The sequence below is a fragment of the Melozone crissalis genome, unplaced genomic scaffold, assembly GCF_028551555.1.
Source record: "Melozone crissalis strain CALT ecotype California unplaced genomic scaffold, PUWL_Pcris_2 ptg000027l_1, whole genome shotgun sequence".
Classification (NCBI taxonomy): Eukaryota; Metazoa; Chordata; class Aves; order Passeriformes; family Passerellidae; genus Melozone; species Melozone crissalis.
This window is the reverse complement of record NW_026535805.1, coordinates 69,523,453-69,544,004: the sequence shown is the minus strand read 5'-3', so window position 1 is coordinate 69,544,004 and position 20,552 is coordinate 69,523,453. Positions and strand designations below refer to the sequence as shown.

At 33.7% G+C, this 20,552-nt stretch overlaps 2 protein-coding genes across 3 annotated transcripts in view; one reads left to right on the top strand and one right to left on the bottom strand.

Annotated features, from left to right (window-relative positions):
• The window catches only part of ANGPT2 (angiopoietin 2), a 41,453-nt gene extending 37,634 nt beyond the window's left edge, over positions 1-3,819 (top strand). For both annotated transcript variants that reach the window (XM_054280554.1, XM_054280553.1), the window contains 2 exons: positions 1,027-1,157; positions 2,502-3,819. In XM_054280554.1, coding sequence (XP_054136529.1) covers positions 1,027-1,157; positions 2,502-2,662 — 292 coding nt within the window. In that variant the 3' untranslated portion in view covers positions 2,663-3,819. The remainder of the gene's footprint in view (positions 1-1,026; positions 1,158-2,501) is intronic.
• MCPH1 (microcephalin 1) overlaps positions 1-20,552 on the bottom strand; it is a 118,107-nt gene that overhangs the window by 72,711 nt on the left and 24,844 nt on the right. The window contains exons 10-12 of the mRNA XM_054280557.1: positions 15,868-15,905; positions 13,039-13,201; positions 7,416-7,493 (exon numbers count right to left, since the gene is read on the bottom strand). Of these exons, the coding sequence (XP_054136532.1) occupies positions 7,416-7,493; positions 13,039-13,201; positions 15,868-15,905 (279 nt within the window). The remainder of the gene's footprint in view (positions 1-7,415; positions 7,494-13,038; positions 13,202-15,867; positions 15,906-20,552) is intronic.

Here is a 20,552-nt window from a genome sequence, read left to right as displayed (position 1 = left end):
TTTGAAACCTAAATGAATAAAAATTAATTAATTATATTTTAAAATAGGGAATATAAAATGGGTTAAAGTAATCTGTTCAACTACCAAAGACAATTTCTGTCATAAGCAGAGAATTATATGCAAGATGAAGACTGATTGGGGGACAAGTTAATTCTCCTCAGACAATAAGATTTCCTCTTTAAACAAATAGAATACCTCTGAGAAGCATGAGCTATTTGATACAGAAATGCAATCACCCAGAAGATATTGTGGGAGCAGAGGGTTCAAGTACTTCCAATTCAAGGTAACACAGGAATAGCTGTGTAATTGTCCTGCCCAGTTCAGTGTCCTGGGTCTCTCCTCACTGAGAGTGCATTGACACCCATGCAAGCAGAACCCAACAGCAGCAGCCTCACGGAAAGCTTACCTTGCCAGGGAATTGAAGCAAACTGAAATACCTGTGAAGAACTAACGCTAAAAATTATGAATGATAATGATGAAAGTGAAAAGGATAACTAACTAGGACAATGGAAAGGGAAATATTGAGAAACTTCTAAAATATCATTTACTAGCTCAGAATTAATACTCCTTGTAAGGCTGTCATCTCATATATGCGGGGTTGTAATGTTAAATTGCTGTGTTCTACTAACAGCAAAATAGGAATCAAAAAAGTTTTGATTTAAACTGTAATACAATTTTGTAATAAAAATTATTGCATGTACTGTTGCATTGAAGTACAAAAATGGAAGCACTTTCTGTATTAATTAATACATGATCTGCATGAAAAATCCTAGAAGTTACTACCTACTTGCTCTCCTTTTCTTCTAATATGACATGAATAAACACATGTTCATTAGAATATTGTGCTGACCCTTTCTGTTCATTTGAAAACATTGTACTGAAAAACAGCTTACAGCAGCACATTGGCCAGAAGAGAATGAAACAATTTGAACAGGATATTTATTGCAAATTATTCCATCATTATTTTGCAGACATCTTCCATCAACTTCCACGTAATAATTGTTTTTCCATTTTTCACTTCTACAGGATTTACCTTAAAGGACTTACTGGGACAGCGGGCAAAATAAGTAGTATAAGCCAACCAGGAAATGATTTTAGCACAAAGGATGCAGACAATGACAAATGTATTTGCAAATGTTCACAAATGCTAACAGGAGGTACGAATGTTTTTATGTTTCTCAGTCTTCCTATTTTTATTGGCACTGAAATTGTCTATCAGATAAATAATTTTGACTTAGTAAATTTTGATTATTAAAAAATTTAAAAACTCACAGATAGAAATACTAGTATGGTGGCTCTAGATGAAGTATTTTACCATTTGATGAAAGTTAGTTAAAATGAAACAAGAGTTTCATTTTAACTGGAGGGGAAATAAGTTCCTGAAGTTGGGGTGCAAGAAAGTCTTTAATTGTGGAACTAATCAGAGACACAGCAGATTCCTCTTCCAAGGAATGAGGTACATTCAGAGATCAAAATACAACTCCCTGTGAAAAACCTCTTTCAGAGATTCAGCTGTCAGTGAAATGGCCTGATTTTTTAGGCATAAGCCCTTTCCCTAACTACCCAAGATGTAAAACCCCCAAGAGCTGCTGCGTGCTGCAAGTGCCACAGAAGGGAACAAGAATTTAATTCCTTATATCAATATAGTTATGAAGTGGTAAAAATACACCACAGATATATCTACATTTTTCTAATGATTGTTCACTAGTTATATTTGAGTTCTAGGTGGTATTTTTATCTTCAGCTACACAAGTAATTCCATATAATGTGTTCATCTAGAATTCCACATTCTGAAATGTAAACAAGTGCTTTGTAATTTGGCTTCTCTTCATGTTATCTCTTAAGCAATTGTTCATTTCCCTATAGCACAAGCTCCAAGAAAAAAAGACAGCTTCAGTTTATCCAAAAGGATAGTTGGAATACTGCCCTGCAAAACAGAACACACACACTATCGCCACCATAACAGAAATATAAAAATATTATTTTATTAATAAAAATAATTTTTTTCCTATGACCCATTAAGAAGTCAGGACTATACGGATACAAAGTACATTTGGGCTGTTTTTTCTCCTTTTCCTTCATATGATGTTTCAGGAGGTTTTGAACTAAACAGCCCAGAGAACTGAATAAATCTCATTAAATCTGTGAAAAACAGGAGTCTACCAAAGAGTAGATAAAACCAAAGGCAACTCAGTATCATTAAAATTCAAGTTGTGTTCTGCCCTCAGACTGTCAGAAATGTTTATGTGGATAATAAATTGATTGAACACTTTCCCTTCTCAATTTTCAAATACAATGTACTGCTTAAGATTCAAGAATATGGAGTTGATACACAAATACATTTCTTTCCTCAAGTTTGGGGCAAGTATTTTACATCGACACTTCCAAATCATAAGAACAAAAAACCTGGGTTTCGATTCCTTTCTCATTTCCAGACAAAAAGTGACTTTAAATACTATTTTGAGAATTACTTCTGCTGATGTTTGTCTTCTGTCTTGCAGGATGGTGGTTTGACGCATGTGGTCCTTCTAACCTCAATGGAATGTATTATCCATTACGACAGAACAACAACAAGTTTAATGGGATCAAGTGGTACTACTGGAAGGGCTCGGGATACTCTCTCAAAGCTACGACGATGATGATTCGACCAGCAGATTTCTAAATGCTTTGTCATTGTGTGAATTACGTTTTGTATAGTCTTCAAAGACTTATTTTACCAAGCAACTTGTCTCATTTTTTCAAGCCCAGAAACATGCACTAGTGTTCTGAAGGGGTCAGTACAGTACAGTTCCTGAATTGCAATTGTCTTGATCAGCTAAAGTTCATATTATTCAACCAGACAAATGTCTAAAGCATCGACCTGATATAACAGTGATTTGGCCAAATGACTCAATAAAAAGAACATCCAAGAAACCGTCAGACAACTTCAAGGACTCTGTTTTACTGATCATTTATGTTATGTATGTGTTAGTAAATAACTGGAACTGTGAAAAAAACCCTAAAATAGTTTTAGGAATATGCATTTTGCCTCACCACTGAACTTTAAACATTAATATAAAACACTTAGCTAGTTCTAGCTTAGTTCTAGCTAGATCTAGAACTATTTATCGTTCTGTGTCATGTGTGCCCTATATGTACATAAAAAAAAATCTTTTCTGTAATTAGCTCAATACTATAGTTAGGGAATACATTCTTTTCCCCCATAGTCTCCTAAACAACTTTTTACTCTTATTTAAGGATTTTTTCCAGTAGCCTGTATGACTATGTTTAACAGAGGACAAATAGCATTTAAGTAGGGTGCATTTATTCTTGGGAAATACCATTTACAAAAGTCATAATTTTTTCAGTCTGTTTCAGTCACTGTCTTTAAATTATAGAAAAGCCCTATGAATTACAATACAGCATGTATTCCTATACATTTTTATGAAGATTGCACTTTTTTCCTTCCCTTGTCATTTACCTGTAAAATAACTGTCCAGTATTTTGTAAACCGAGACAACGGCATTAACACCAGATGTCCGGTTGTCTGTGACAATCATGTATCACCTGGTGATGTAATATAACTATATGTTTTGTAAAAATAACCTGAATGAAAAACATATGCATGTTCTTTGATACAATTAAAATTATGCTTATGACTTAAGATACAAATTACTACATTTTAAGAACAGGAAGAAAAATAATCTGAAAATTATCTAAGGTCACACTATGGGTTTTTTTCAGTAAGGTTAGGATTTCTCCTTAAAAATTCTCTGTAGGTAGGCCCTCAATGTACACTGCAATGTGAATAAATTACTCTACTGGGTGATCTTTCCTTTTTTTTCTTTTTTCTCCCCTTCATTTTATTACTATATGCTTTAAAATTGCAAATCAGATTGAGAAGATATTTCTTCATACATCACAATAATTTAGTGGAGGTTTTTCTCCAAATTAAGTTTAGTTTTTAATTCTCATGCTTATTCTTTGCCTAATATTTTTGTAAAACTTTGATTTCAGCAGAAGACTGAATTAGTTACAATGCAAGAACTTGACCCAAAACAAAACAAAAATCCCAGACATATTTCTGGAAGCTAGCTTAACAAAAGCTGTTGTAAGGGCAACAAGGCTTGTGAAAGGTCTAGAAAAAATATTGTACAAGGAGGGGTGAGGGATCTGGGGTTGTTTAGATGGAGGAGGCTAAGGGGGAACCTCATCACTCCCTACAATCACCTGAAAGGAGGTTGTAGTGAGGTGGGGTCTGATCTCTCTTGTACTCTGGGGGCAGTGGCAGGCCCAGAAGAAACGGCCTTAAGATGAGTCAGGGCAGATTCAGATTAGATATTAGAAAAAAAAGTCAGTGTTACAGTGGTCAGGCACTGGAACAGGTTGCCCAGAGAAGTTGTGGAGTCACTATCCCTAGAGGTGTTCAAGAGGCATCTGGATCTGGTGGATGATGCTGTTTACAGGTTACAGTGGAAGTGCTGGGTGGACAATTGGACTGGATGATCCTGTAGGTCTCTGCCAACCTGATGATTCTATGTTTCTATCTTGAAAATAGTAAGTGGTTTTGAGAAAGATTGAAGAAATCTCTCCATTTTAGACTGACAATCATTAAAGCTGCTATCAGAGTACCCCACCACTCACACTACCACCATTCTTCTTAAGTGAAAATGTGTCATCATTGCTAAGTGTAGCAGAGACAAAAAACCATTTCTAATATTACTTCATGATCTGATTTTATATAAACCTAAAGAATGTAAATTAATAGTCATTGTCTGAAGAGTTTCATAAAATAATCTCTATGTATTTGAAATTACTGTTTAGTATTTTATTATTTTTCATAACAAAAACTTGTAAGGATATACACATCCCAAACTAAAAAAAAAAAACTTCCCAAAATTGCTTTCACAAATTTTCGAGAAATGTCTTAGACAGAAGTCTGGAAGAGTGATTACACTAGTAGAGGGGCCACACACACCAACAAGCACATAGCATACCAAGAGAAGCCTCAAGAGCTGTTGTTTTTCAGCCTGGAGCAGAGAAAGGGAAGGGGAGACCTTAATGGTGCCTGATTGAGGGTATAGGGAGGACAAAGCCAGACCCTCCTTGGAGGTTTTCTGCTATGAGACAAGAGACAGGGACAACTGGCAGTAAATACAATTTGTAATTGGGGAAAGTGAATTTTCTTTTTCATTTATTCATTTATTAGCAGAAGGGTGGATTGGACAAGTCCCTTGGAGCACAGTGTTGAATTAGACAACCTTCAGAAGTCCCTGCTAATCTAAAATACTTTATGATTCTATGAAATTTAATAGAAATGCTGAGTCTACTTACTGCATTTCCTGTGTTGGTACATTTAATCAGACAACTACAGAAAATACTCCCAATATTTAAGACAGTAAGCATACCCACACCAATAATACAAGGAAAGAGGAAAAAAGGCAACAAAACAAACAAACAAAAATCCTCCAAAATGGTCTTAAAAACCATGATGGAATCTGAATGCTCAGTCTAGCAAAGAAAAGCAGTGCTAACTTCTGGTTGACAATAACTTTCTCTATTTTAGTAAGGAAAACCCTGTATGACTAAAATAATTTAATATTGCATGGCTATTTTTGATTTGTTGAAAAAAGGTTTATAGAATTTGAGGCTGATGACTGTTCTAAAATGTTAGGGGGAATATGTCTTTAAATGACATTTCATCTAAAGAAGACTGCATGGCTTGAACACCGAAGACCAAAGAGAAGCAACTTGAGGACATGTCAGAAGGAAGGCAATAATAGGAAGCAGAAGGCTGCAAAAACTACTTTTGACTTGGTACAAACAAGTAAAATTATAACAGCAAGGTAACCCCTACTTTTAATTCCTTCCTGTAATCAAATAAACAGTATGTGAAACTAGAATGAATTTCCATTTTCTCTAAGCACTTTGTAGGAAGCAGGAAAGAAACAAGAAGAAAAAAAGACAAACAAAACCACATGAATAAATTTATGCTCAAATAATAATCGCAGCTGGAAAAAAAATTAAGGTATCTGTTACAGTAAGAAATTAGAGTGACTAAACAAGGAATGGTAGTGGAAATATTGCCTTGGACTTCAACTTTGATCCTTTGCAAGAACAGCACATTGCAAAAAGAAGTGATTCAGGTTCTTAGCACAACCCTAACCTCCCTTAATTTTACATTCTCACCATCTCTCAAATTCTCCTTACTTCGGCTTCAGGAATAAAATCTCTTAAGGGAATCTCAAAAAAAACCTCAGGAGGAATCATCTCTGAAGAATGCTATGTACATTGTTACTGATAGCAAACTTTGTTGTTAATCAAGGTAGTCTGAAAAGAAACAGAAAACTCAAAGCAACCTAATATGAAATTCAGTGCAGATTTTTTCATTGAAATACAGAAAATGGGAAAAAAGAGAACATGCTTCTTATTTTTTTTTCACATTAAGGTTTACCATTCTTACTGTATTTGCTATATAAAACAATCTACTCTCCCATTTTATAAAAAATATGAACTTATAATGGATAATTAATTTCTTCAAGGGTTATTTGAGATGAACTGCTACATTTTCCCTAAACTTTGAGAACATACATCATACAATCATGAAATAAATAATACATATAATAAATAATATATATTAATGTTGGATATATAAATTTACATAAGTTATAGCTTTAGAAAGAATGCTAAATAGAAGTTCTTAACAGTTAATAAAATTACAGTAAAAATAATTTTCATACCCCATTAACTGCACTTTCTTCAAAGCTGGTATGAAACTTTGAGAAACAAATTGCAGACACTAATTTAGTGGAGGGAAAATTATTGGAATGATTGACTAGTAACCAGCTAGACTTCTACTTGTTTTAAAACCAAAATAAAATTCCTGTTTCATCAATTACAACACATGAAGTGCACTGAGGTCTACACAGATACATCATGCCCTCACATACCCACTTGTGCACTAGTTCCCAATTCAGTACTTGAGAATGATTATTAGAGGCAGGAAAAAATGCTTCATTTTTTCCCACTTAGCAGTTCTAGAAGACCAGAGTAATTTTCCATTGCCCAAGTAATTTCTGGGCCAAAAAACCTGAGTCCCTGACCTGCAAATCTTTCCATTTGGCAATAACATGCCTCTCCAGTTTGCACACAGGTACAAATAGAAATAAAATTAAAGTACATTTATATTTCAGTAAGATGCTGGTTTATTCATGTGTTAATTGGTGAATCAACATTTTGCATTTTCCACAGGTACCAAAGTTTTTGCACACACTTCAAAAAGTATTGGATGAAGAAGAAAATAACTCCTTACAGTATCTGCTTTAAAAAAATATTTTTCTAGTAGGCTTCCTTATTCACTAAACCTATTTAGAGGGCAAATCATTTTCCAGATAAACAAAAGAAGGTTCACAAGCTTAAAAGACCATTAAACTTACAGGAGCTGCAGGGAAGCTGGATGAAAGCTCATATGGTTCCTCTGAGATCCAATGGCCTAATTCCAAAGACCACAGAACCTAAAATAAAATAAGTGGTAAGTAGAATCTTAAAATTTCTAAAATCACCTTTTTGAATGTGTAATTAGAGGTGACAGTGCTGTTACAATACCTGGTTTTCAATTTCATTTACCCAAACCAAATCATTGGGTGAAAAATCAATAAATAAGAAAGAAACAATTTTTACAACTAAAACAAACCATTGAAATATCAGTCATACTTCTATGCACAGCTACATTACATTTTAAAACATTGTGAGGATATTCAAAAAGTCAACTATTTTTTAATCACAATACATGGAGCAAAAAAATTGAAAAGGGAAGTCATAATATATCAGTTCTGTTCTCTCAGTTCAGTAATCATTGAATTTCATGAGGTTCCTGTTGGCTCATTTCTCCAGCTTGTCAAAGTCCATCTGAACAGGAATCTCCATCTGGTGTATCAAACACTTCTCACAGTTTCCCAACATCTGCAAACTTGCTGAGGGTGCATTCTTCCCCATCATCCAGACCATAAATGAAGATGTCAAACAATACTGGACCCCTACTTCTACAAGGATTATGCCGCTATTGCAAAGAATCCCCATCACATATATAAATCATCCTGCAAAGAAGAATAACTTAGTTTCTTGCACCAAAGAAGACTGCAGAACACTGACACTCCAGAAAACACATAATCATTTGTGTGCATCATTTGTGAGCTCTGAAACACTGGACCAGTATGATCTTTGGAGACTAGTAATCGTTAAAACTGTGTGCCACTGTGCACAGAATTCTGTTCCCATCAGGACCAGCATCAAATGTTTAAAAGAAAAAAAACTGCTTTAAATGGTTGTATTTCCAATTTCTGATATTTTAAATTTTTTTTTTGGTAAAACTTTCCCCGAACTACTCCATGCAGCATTTTTTATGGATTGATTTTCTAAACATTCTTCAGAACAATTTATCATAACTTGCAATTAGTAGACTATAATATTAAAAGCTCCATGGAGAGTATTCAAATTCTATCCCTCAATTGGTAAAAACATTGTCTTAATGGGAAAATGAAAAAAGAGAAAGTTCCTATGACCTTGAGTCATATTAAAGGACATTCTACTCCTAATTTGTAGGCAGCCTAAATTCTGAAGGCCATTCTGATGGAAGATGAAATTCTTTTTTTCATTAATTTTACAAGTGGTGAGCCATGAAGCTTCTCACAGAGGTAAAACACTGGTATCTTCTTTGCCAAGTTTGCCCACTGTCACTCAATTCAACAACTTTTCCCATTTACAGGTATTTGAGCTTCACAATGTCTCTTCTGTAGCTGCCGTCTGGCACCCCTTAAGTTCAAAAAAAGCCCTGTTACCTACCAGTGAGACATTCTGTTGCTCCTAGAGCAAGTGAAGCTAACTGAACAAGAAGCAGACATATACCCCCTAAACAGGATATATGGAATTTATCAGAAAGTAAATCCCTGTTTTAGGATAATTAAGCCTCTCTCATATCTTCCTTAAATAGCTCTCTGGCCATTTCAAATAGATGAAGTCATTAGCACAGCCATGCATTATTAAACAGTTGTCATTATTCATCTTAGAACAAGATCGATTTCATCAGTGTCTGAAATTATTCCCATGCTTGATTCGCAATGACTGAAATACTCTGCCATACAAATGCATATATTATTAGTTTAAATTTAAATTATAAATTGTTCCAAATTGAAATTTGTGAACGAGTCTATGAAATATTCCCTATAGATAAAAACTGGCATTATATATATTGAGCATGGTAAAGTTGTCCTTTACAATATTATAGCTCACTAATGGAAAATTCTAAGCTGAACAAATTGATCATAAACTAGCAATATAAACCTTATAAAATGGCCCAACTGCTTGTAAGAAAATAAGTTTCTGTAAAGGGCTCTTTTGCCCCAAATCTATTGCTACAAAGCAGTAAATTGCAAACTCAGTTTTCACAACAAAATTATTTTCTAAATAAGTTCTACAGTTTTTAGTCCAAAGTATCTTATGCCTGATGACTTCCAGGGAAACCAACAACCTTGAATGTGAACTTCTACAAAAGCTGTTTCCTTGTTTGATGTGACAAGTGATGCCTGACTTGTGAGGAGAGGTGTCCAATATTGCAGGCTATTGGAAAAGATATTTTTTGTTGACAATAGAAAGCAGCATATCCTTAGACTTACTGCTAAACTTGGTTACAAAACATTCAAAGAATACTATGTTTACTTTTAGAAAAAGCACAATCAAATATTTGAAAATGCAACAGCTATGCAAAAAGAGAAAATAATTTCTACAGCCATTATATCATACCAAACATAAAAATAAGAGTTAAGCACATTAATAAATCAATGACCTTTAAAAATATTCAAAACCTAATAATGCATTGCAATGTTCAGCTAAAAAAAGTATTGTAACTTCTTAAAAAATACATTTAAGACTGCAACTTAGGATTTTAAGTTATGAATTTTAGGGTGGTACCTGTGTATATTTTTTATAATTACTTTTAACAATTTAAAATCAGAATATCAAAACCTCTTGGCTTTATATTTATAGCTGTATATACTTATTGAGCATAAAAGAAACTTGTAAATGTAATTTCTCTTTTAATAACTATATAAATAGAAATATTACATTAAAAAACTCTTCATAAATAAACTTGAGCGGGAACAGATGTACTGTGTTGTATTACATATACATCACGTCCTTATAGTATCAAAACTATGTTTGTATCAAAAGTAGCTGGAAAACAACCTAAATAGATTAAAATATAAACCCAAAAGATTAGTTATGATTAAGTAATCCTATTTCATTTTCCAGACCAATTCTACAGCAATGACCTTTATCAACCCTTGTAGTATTTACAGAATTTTGTTTAGAAATGAAATTTGTTTGTCTTAACAAAAGATGGATTAATGCTTGTCTATCATGGTTCTGGAATTGAGTACAAAGCCATCGTATCTACTCTCCTAGATAAAAAGAAAATTGGATACTGAGTTCATGAACAGGTCCTGCAGTAAATAATTAGGTCACCACTCACTAAAACATTCAGTTTTCATGAAAACAAAGACAAGAGCTTTCCATTCCAAGTCACTGAAAGTTTGTTTCTGACACTGGCAAATTTTCAACCAGTTATATTTTCTTAGCAACATCAAAAAATTCTTCAGATTCATGTAATTCAAAAAGAAGCTATGATTTGCAATGTTATTCTTAGCTGAGTACTTCAGAATGTGTGTTTCTATTGAGAATAAAGAGCTATCTCGAAGTTTTCAAATGCGCAGTTATAAAAGAATTAACTCAAAGGGTCTGAAAACACACTATTTGGTTAGTTATTATTTAAGGTCTCTCACGTATCTACCTAGTACAATGTATGATCATATGGTATTTATGCATGAATAATTCATCTTGAAAATGTAAATGGAGTGCTATGAAGGTTAAATGTCTGATGGTAAATTTGGTATTTCTCCAACATCTATCTCTAAAAATAACATTTTAAGTTTTTCTCAGGAGAAAAAAACCACTTTACCTTAAATTATGTCCACAAGTCAAAAGGCAGAGGTAAATATATTTCCTGACTAATTTTCTACTGAATTCCTCAATTCTGGCTAGGTAAGGCTTCAGTTTTCTCATCTCTAGTTAACCAATTTGGGTAAAAAGATGGCAAAAGTACTCGGTCATCTTCTGGCCAAATGGCCAATGACACAATATGAAATAAGAAAATGAAGCACTTACATCATATGATTCAATGATTTAAAAAGGTGAAGATATATTTTTTTAAAAGGTTCAAAGCAATGTTTTAATTCAGTCAAATAAATAAATAAACAAATAAATAAATTGAGGGAAAAATAAATTTATGGGCAAAATTGAACCTAGTCTCTGTGAAAGAGATAAGCACAGTTCTAAAAATATTAAAAATAGCAATCTTCCAGATAAGCAGATACTATAAGATCAAACCTGATCTGGAGATCCGAAGTTCATCTCTAGTTCCTTCTCATGTATCTCTCCTAGTAACTTCAGATCTTTGTCTAAATAGCAGCTCAATAAAATGAGTGAAAACAGCATCAGCATTTGATCCAATAACATCTACAGGGACAAACTAATCCTTGAAACAATTTCATTCAACTTATTGGCATTATAGGAGGGATATAGGTGATCCCAGGATGAGTCTACAAGGTAGACCATAAAACAAGAGGGCAACATTTCCAATCAATACTGCTCTATGAGGAGCATAGGTAGATATTTTCACCACGTATTTGTTCACAGAAGTGCAGGGCATAAAATGGGCAATGAAATTCTAGGACAGCACTTGGAATACTGATTATCCATACTGCTTTATGTACAAAGACAGGAAACTATTTTGTAGTACTTATCTCTAGCTATCTTTGTAGTTATTTGAAGCTTTTTCTCAAGGAAAAAGGCAGCTTTCATGTTTGAGCATCCCGGTATGAAAAAGTAACTTGTGACAATTACTTTGTAACTTGTTTAATGCTCCATACAAAGCTAAATGTGGGATAGATAATTCAGCGTATTTAATTAATAGATGCAAAGAATCATATAGTAGGCTGGAATGACTCTGTTGAGATGTTTTTCTCCAAAACCCCTGCTCAAATATGCTCCTCCTAATGCAGCCAAGGATGCTATTAGTTTTCTTTTGCCATGAAGGAACATTACTGGATCCTTAAGGTGGCCAAAGATGCAAACCCTCTATTCCAAGAAAATTAATCACCAAGACATTCTGAAAAACCTGAAGTATACCACAAGAACTTCAGAGAACTGCATATATACCATACAGGACAAGCTTCATAATGGAAAGTGCCAGACATCTTGAAAACAAAAAGGCAGCAGTTTATTTTCCACCCAAAAAGTAAATTTTAAAGCATTTATAAGAAAGAGGAAACCATGAAATTTAGTTACTCAATAATTCTTTTCTGTATAAGATGAAGAGCTATTTCCATATAAATTTCATCATCGATGTTTTATAGCTCTGGAAACATGAGGAAAGCTGAGAAACTGTCATCTGCAATGTCAGACTGAGTGGCTAATCTCTATTATTACAGTGAGCAATGGAGATGGATTAAGCTGGGCTCACAGATAAGTCCCCACCCACTCACCACTATACCTATTATACATTTTTTCCCATTTGCAGTGAAATATCTAAGAATTTCCCTTTATTTTTTCCAATGCTGAACACAATACATGTTCCAGAACATAACAGAAATATATCAGGACATAAAAAGTTCAATCTGAATTATGTGAGTTGGCTAATGTTGAGCAGAAATTAATCTGTCCAAAAATAATGCATGGGACATGAGTTTCTCATCCATGAGATAAGTCCTCTTTCTAAGCTAGATAATGAGGTACAACACAGGAATATTTTGGTTAAATTAAGCACTGAAAAACCATAACTAACTAACAGATTTTCACACAGACAAATATCTTCTAATTGAAGTAAGCAAGCCTGAATAACTGAACATTAGCATCACTGCAGGTAGCATGGACACAAACATAATTGATATTTCAGCTATACAAACTAAATTTAATTTCTTGTGTAGTAAAGTTAGAAACATTTCTTACCCATTCATAAGAAACAATCCAACACCCACGAGCAATTCCCAGCATAACATTCAAGGTACGACGAGGACTCCCAGTAACTACATGACTTGTTGTTTCACACACCTCATTTGAGAACAAAAAGTCTCCAAGTTTCTTCACAACCTGAATTACTGTATTTTGCTTCCTAAAAAAGAAGAAAAGATAAAAAAGCCAATGCAACATTGAATAGAGGAAGGCAGAATTATAAAAGCATATAAATACACCACAAATTAATTCAAATTCGCCTCATTTCTTTCCCCACTAAACATTTTTTATCCTTTTCTCACTAAGCCTCTACCTATTTACTAGGCCTAAATTCATTAGCCTCTCCAGAGTCCTAACAGACCCTTTTCCATTATCACACAATCACATCTACTTGCACATCAAAGCCCTTTTGCCCCCCTCATCTATCTTGGGTCTGTTTAAATAAAAGCTTTTGAGTGAGGAATTATCCATTATGTTGTTTGTGTACAATGCCCAACACAACAGAGCCTAATTCTTTGTTTCTTTTATAGTACTATAAAAAATATTACCAAGGAATGTAAACATGCAGACACAGCACATTTAACAGGTTTTCATTAAGAAGACCCAGATATTCAGCAACTGAATAATGCTCTGTCTAAATTCAGAAAAGTCCTAAGGTTCTATCTGGCTTGCAACCTACACATCTATGCCAATGTTTCAATTAAAAATTCACTTATCCTTAAATACAATTATAATGAAATACATAAAATTAGATCTACATTCCAGAATGGCCATCTATAACTGGAATTCTAATTTGAGCTATCTACATAGCTATGCAGGAGCACATAAATAAATAATTATGAAAACAGGAAGACCTTGGTATCACAAGAAAAAAGCTGTTGCATGACAACAATTTACTGCTTTTATTAATTATTATTTTTACAATTATAAATGATCCTTAAAGATCTGTAAAACAAAGCAAAATTCTGGTGGCCTCTCTACTCCCCAAACTAACTTGGAAATGTCCACGCAACACAAGAGAAAGCAACTAGTCACAACCTTGAACACAGCCACACTATCACAGTGGTGATCCTTTAAGGCAAAACTTCTGAGGTAATCACAAACACAATGCAAGTGCACTCAGAGCACCTCCAGAAGCCTTTGGGGTTGCTTCATTCTCACTATATTTAATTCTACAGAAAGGAAGTCTGGTAGAACTCCCAAAACACCCCAGCTAAATCAAACACTACTTAACAGAATCCCAACAAAACTGAAAAAAAATTCTTCACAAAAATTGGAGCAATCATTTTCCAAGAAGTTTAAAACAAAAAAAATGAATAGTGAAAAGAGTGCAGCAAATTAATGACACAATTAAATCAAAAGGTGATATTGTATATTGACATACTATAAAAAATCCTATGGCTAACCCTCTCCCTGGTATGAATTGTGGCCTTGGTTTTATAGCTTTGATTGTTATTAGTATTCCCTTTTCATTCTGTGCTTGATACAGTCTACAAGTGAATGTTTTTGCAACATTGCAACTCATAGGGGCTGGCCCTGCCCAGACTGCATGCTCCATGCTTTACCTGAACCTTTTCTAAATTCTTCCTGTGTCTACACCAAATTCCTCACAAGGAGAAGAAAATTTTTTGTTGTACAAGTCTTGAATCGAAGATGTCTTACAACCTGCAGAGAAAACTCACCAGTTTATACTTGAGACAGCTGCAAAAACTGGTGGATGAAAATTTACAGCAAAATTTCAGTGAATTTTTAAATCAGAAAATTAGATAGCTGTATGGTTGTGAATCAGTGAGCAGCATTTATTATAATCTCAAAACCCAATGCCGTGAAACTACTGAACTCATGCATCTTAAAATGCAAATTCTAATGAATCACTTTTGAGGCTGTAGCTACTGTTATCTACACTGTAGTGATGATCCACAGTGATTCTGCATTGCATGACTTGTGAGGTTCATTTTATAGTCCTGGTGTTACTAGCATCCAGTCACATTAAATAAAAGAAAAATATTAATTCTCTTTTATGTTTCTGACATATTTAAGTACACTTGTTAATAGCTATTGATAACCTTTTACAAAAAACTTCTGAAAGCATAGCCACTAAGCGCTGTTTCTGAGTATTTATTTCTATGTAACTGTCAACATTTAGCTACAGCAAACCTGAAACAGATTTTTGGGTAGTATAAATATCTTGAGTTTTGAAAAAGAATTCAAAAACTGTAAGCAAGTGTAGTATAAAATATGGAATCATGTTTTTGTTGGATGTTCCTTATGCTTTAAGACTTTTAAGAGAATGATAAGAGCATGCCAGACAATCATTAACTCTCTCCCAAAATATGCAGTGGCAGCTGCTTCTAATGTTCTGAAACGAAGTCAGTAGAAAGCCTAAAACTGATATTTATTCTGCAACTATTCGTATGAAATAAAACATTTTAAACTGATGTTTCAGATTATAACTTTTTAATTAGAAATAATTAAAATGTATGCTGAAAAGGCTGTGTTGGGCTGAACCATTTACTACATACAACTACTATGTACGTTTCCTTCAGATATGTTCAAAACTTGCTTAAGATTTTAGTGTTATTGCTCTGAACCTTTGTTGATCTCACCTATGGAACTACTTCAGTCTCCACCAGAGAAACAAAAATTTATATATACATTGGAAATAACAACAAAATATATATGTACAAACAAGTTTCTAGCAAGAATTCAAAACGAAATAAAGTGCAGAGCCCAAAGATAAATTTAATTTTCTATAAGCATAAAAAATTATCAATATTCAAATTTAAATGGTAGGCTGAATAAAGAATCAAAATGCTTAATACTTACTCAGAAGACATACTTGTCATAACTAGTGTCCTTGTTGGCTAGAGACATGAAAAAAACAAGAAAACATAAAAAATCTGAAAAAAAAATCTCTGAAAATAACGCATTAAATTAGAAAATGTTATGTTCAAAAGGTGCAAACTACTTCATAACTATACTATCACCTGGGGAAATGTCTGTACTTAACACATATACTAGAAATACTAAACTTTGAGGATATGGAAGGAAGGAAGGAAGGAAGGAAGGAAGGAAAGAAAACCCTTCAATCATGTTTTATGTCAAAGCATACAGTATAGCAAAAGACAGGAATGTAAGCTTTTTTAGTAAAAGCAAAATGCAGCCTAGGATGCCACAGAAATAAGGACAGTATTGGTCTCCTTAGTTTTCATCAGATGGAAAGGAAAAGGAAGCTTACCCACAACAAAGAAAACCTGCAATTTATAATTCCAGTTTCTTCCAAAAGAAAGGTAGAAACTGCTTCAGAAACAAGAAATATAATTTTAATGGTTTTGTTTTTATTTTGATACTGTATTTTTGGGGGGTTTTGGCACAACTTCAGTATTTTATGTCAAGGTTAAATAAACATTCTTTCAACTCTTCGGTATTTTCTAGTGAATAAAAGTTGTCCAAGTAATATCACAAGCAGGACATACTCAAAGAATACAGCAATCTTCAAATCAGCAATTCTGAGACACCTTAAACAGCAGTCCTCCCTTCTCCTGCAATACTCCCCATAGCTTTTGTAAGAAGCAGGAATGCTTGCTCCATACGGACTTAAAATAAGCTTGGGAAGAATTATTATTAAAGAGGTCAGAAGAGGAGGAAGTTCATCACCACTGACCATGAAAGCCTCCAGTATGCACAAAGGCAGGACAGAACATCAATTTTAGCAGCATCAGAGAAATACATAACTACATATAACATGGTCATTAAAAAACATATGTAAGAAGAAGTTTTGATCATCTTAGCTAAGAATTACTCACAGCTACATAACCATGCACAAATATATATATATTTTATATATATATATATATGTATACAATCCTTTTGATTTTGTAGGAAAAGGAGACTGAATTTTATACAATGATTTCAAAAAACGTCTTCTAATTTTCAAAATCAGTATATGAATTTAAATTACTTCTCCATATAGCTACTGCTCCATATGAAATACTAACTCCCACTTCTGTCCCCCAGTATATTACCATGACCACAAGTGGCAAGCTCCCAAAGTATCCACTAAAATACAGTTTCTTTTGGACAATGCACTGAGGTAAGAGTATAAAAATATTTCTAATTGGGAGCAAAGGCAAAAAAAAAAAAAATTCAAGGCAACTCATTTTACCTAGTAATGAATCAAAGAACAGAAGAGAGAAATCTGCTGCAATTCCATCTGACCTCTGTTATCAGTATAGAAGAGTTCTCTATTGAACAACCAAGTAACCTCTCACATTTACGAAAAGAGCTGGAAATACCCGCGTAGACAATTAGACTAACTAATAATGTGCACCATGACTATTCATTATATGAACACTTTTGCATAAATAGAACACGTACCCTTGAGAATGTAGGTTAAAGATAACACAAGTAGTAGTCATTTCAACATACACGTGGCAATTTCATTGTGGTTGTGTACATTTAAAAACCACAAAATCCAGACCCTATTTAAGTCTTCAGAAGAAACAATGCAGCATATTCAATAATTTTTAAGATTAATAATAAACATGCACTCAGACCACACTATGTGAGTGCTACAATACTTCAAACTGACCATGTATACAATGTGAAAATATAAATCCAAATAACAATAGAACAAAAGAAAAATTCAAAAGAAAAAAGGAAGAAACTTTTGCATTGAAATATGGGAAAGAAATTCTATGCAGTATTTTTGGAAATACAAGTGTCCAAATTCTAACTTGTTGCCAGCAATACTTACTGATGATGTCTCACTCTACTGCTAGTCAGATAGCTAAAAAGAATATGCCCTTATCTTGATCAAATTTGGTTCTATTCTTAGCCAAAAGAATTTCTACTGCATTACTTCCAACTCCAAACAAGCAGTCAGATTTAATTGCTCTTGAAAGTTTCAACTCAATTCTACACTGGACTTTTATATGCAAAGAATCTGAGCAAAAGTAATGATAATGCAACAATATATGTCAAATATATCTATCATAACATGAATATGTTAGTATTAAGTTATATGCACTCAAAATTTGACAATAAACACTCAAAAAAGACATCTAGTAACACATTGAGGGCTCTTGTGGCAAAAGGGACCCACATTACTGAACAGGTTAGGTCAGATGATTAAAATCAGATGCGAGGCCACATTATTATGAGTATATGCTTCCTACTGTCTTAAAATACATTGTAGGATCTCCATACACTCATGAGCATTAAAGGACTCTGGGATATAACAGTCTGGGAAGGCAAAAAATGGAGCTTAAAAACAAGGTTTTGCTTGGCTCTGCCCAGTCTTTTTGCATGGAAAAACTCATCTACATCAAATGTGTATGTTTCAGCATGGTCATGACATTCTCCTCTATTACCTGAAGCCAGCCTCATTACTATCACAATCAAGCTTCTTGCCTAAAAGTCTGGAGTTAAAATCCACACACAGCAGTTGCACTAGGTTCTTGAGAGTGTTTGTCTAGTATTAACTCTAAAGTAGATCTTGATGTGTCAGTTCAGAATGCACAGAAAAATATCCTTCCTCGCAATTTTTTTATAAATGCTATGAAAGTATTACTAATCATACCATGATTTTTGCCAAACTTGGCTTAAAAAGAAGAAATAAACTAAGGCCAGTGCAGCTTGAGATCCTACAGCTGCTTCTTCAACTTCAGAGCAGAAATGTTTGTTAGAAGTTCCTTAATACCATGTCCATAGGTAAGTAAAAATAGTAGATCCACACAAATCAGGAAATCTACAGCCTGTCCTGACCTTACTCTGCAAGGTCAGCTTTTGAATTGTAGCTTTTATGTTACAACACATTGTGTAAAAGATGATGCAGTGAGAATTCTGAACAAATATCTTGCCAGTGCACTTCGAAGTAGTTCAAAGACTCAAGAATGCAGAAGGGTGCACACAAAACGTAGAAATTGGAAATAAATTTAATTTATTCCAAGCTACTATTTCATTTGCATTCAGCACTGCATATTTTTGCAAGTTAAAGGTCATTTGCTAAGCAGACAATATTTTGTTTTATTGCTTCAATAAGACAAGCAGTACTCTTTAATTACAGTTACCAAGTAGAAAACTTAGCCAAACTATGTTCTAATTTTCAGTTCTACATTTTTCAAGTTAATTGCTTTCTCCTCCACCCCCTACTATGCAATTTTTCTTCTGTGCTTTTTGTGTCTGTTTTATTTTACATGTTGCTTTTATTGAAAAAAAAGAGTTAGCATTTACTTTTCTGACCAGCAAAAAGACATCTGGTGAGCATCATTATGAGTTCTAATGCATGTTTGTAGCAGGATTATTATTAATAAAACACTGGAAAAGGTGGTATTAAGTTAACTGGTCCTTTTATTTATCATTAATCTCTGAATCCTGAAGAGTTGCATATCCATACACTGAATCAGAGCACACGCTTCTTTCTGAATAATTTTTGAGGTCTGGAATTCAGACTTCATTATAAATGACAGCTTCAGCTTTCCTTTACATATTTCTTTAGAAGCACTGTTGCATTAAGTACTTCTTTAGAGTCTGCCAACAACAAGATTTTTCTAAGTCATCTGAAATATAGAACATTCAGTAGCTAGAAGGGAACAGTACTGGTAAATTTCCCCAGTACTTAAAAGTGATAATTCCTATTTGTTAACTGACCTACACCACAAAAGAGGCATCCATGTATTCCTTCTGTCTTCTAAATTTGAGCTGGTGTTTCTTGGAGCTGAAGGACAAGATGAAAAAGTCCTGTTTTGTACAACCTCTTTTCAAGAAGGTGAACTCAAACTTTGCTTTGTAAAGCATGTCATGAGTTCTTCTTCATAAGTGACAAATGAATAAAAATGAGACCATAAAATGTTTTCCCAGACTAGGTTTCAAGAATAAAGTGTATTCATGCAAAGAATTGATTTGACAGGAATTGGTTTAGATTTGTCACTGGTTAAATTCCAGCCTATGTACATTAGATCTTATTCTATCTTTGTATCAAGAACCCAGGTCTCAAATATTTTTCAAGAAATTATTTCACCTAAAGGACTTTTAAATTTTCTATTATTTAGTCCAAGTTCTTCTCTTGTGCCTTAGGGTTGACTGAAGTTCTGAAAGAAATAAGCCTCGGAGTAGTCTCAAACTCAGATACATGTTTTAGTGGAGTGAAAAAAGAGATCTTCAACTTCAGGACTCAACAAGATACCCTAAGTGGTTTGGCCAATATACAAGGGATAAAGAACTTTTGGAGACAGGCAGGAAGAAAACAGTACATCTGTGAGCAAAGACAGTTTAAGGAAGAGTATATTATACTATTTTTTAATCTTCAAATCTCTTTTTTTCTCTGCCTATTGCAGGTCTATCAGATGGTTTTGAAATTGCTTTACTACCTTTATACTCAATTTTGTTCTCTACAACTGCATTTCAGAAGTAATAATCTTCAGTCTTATTAGCATATGAACCAAAAGACAGAGGTATAGATAGCATAGGAATATTAAAAAATCAGGTTAATTTCACTCTGCTTGTATTTA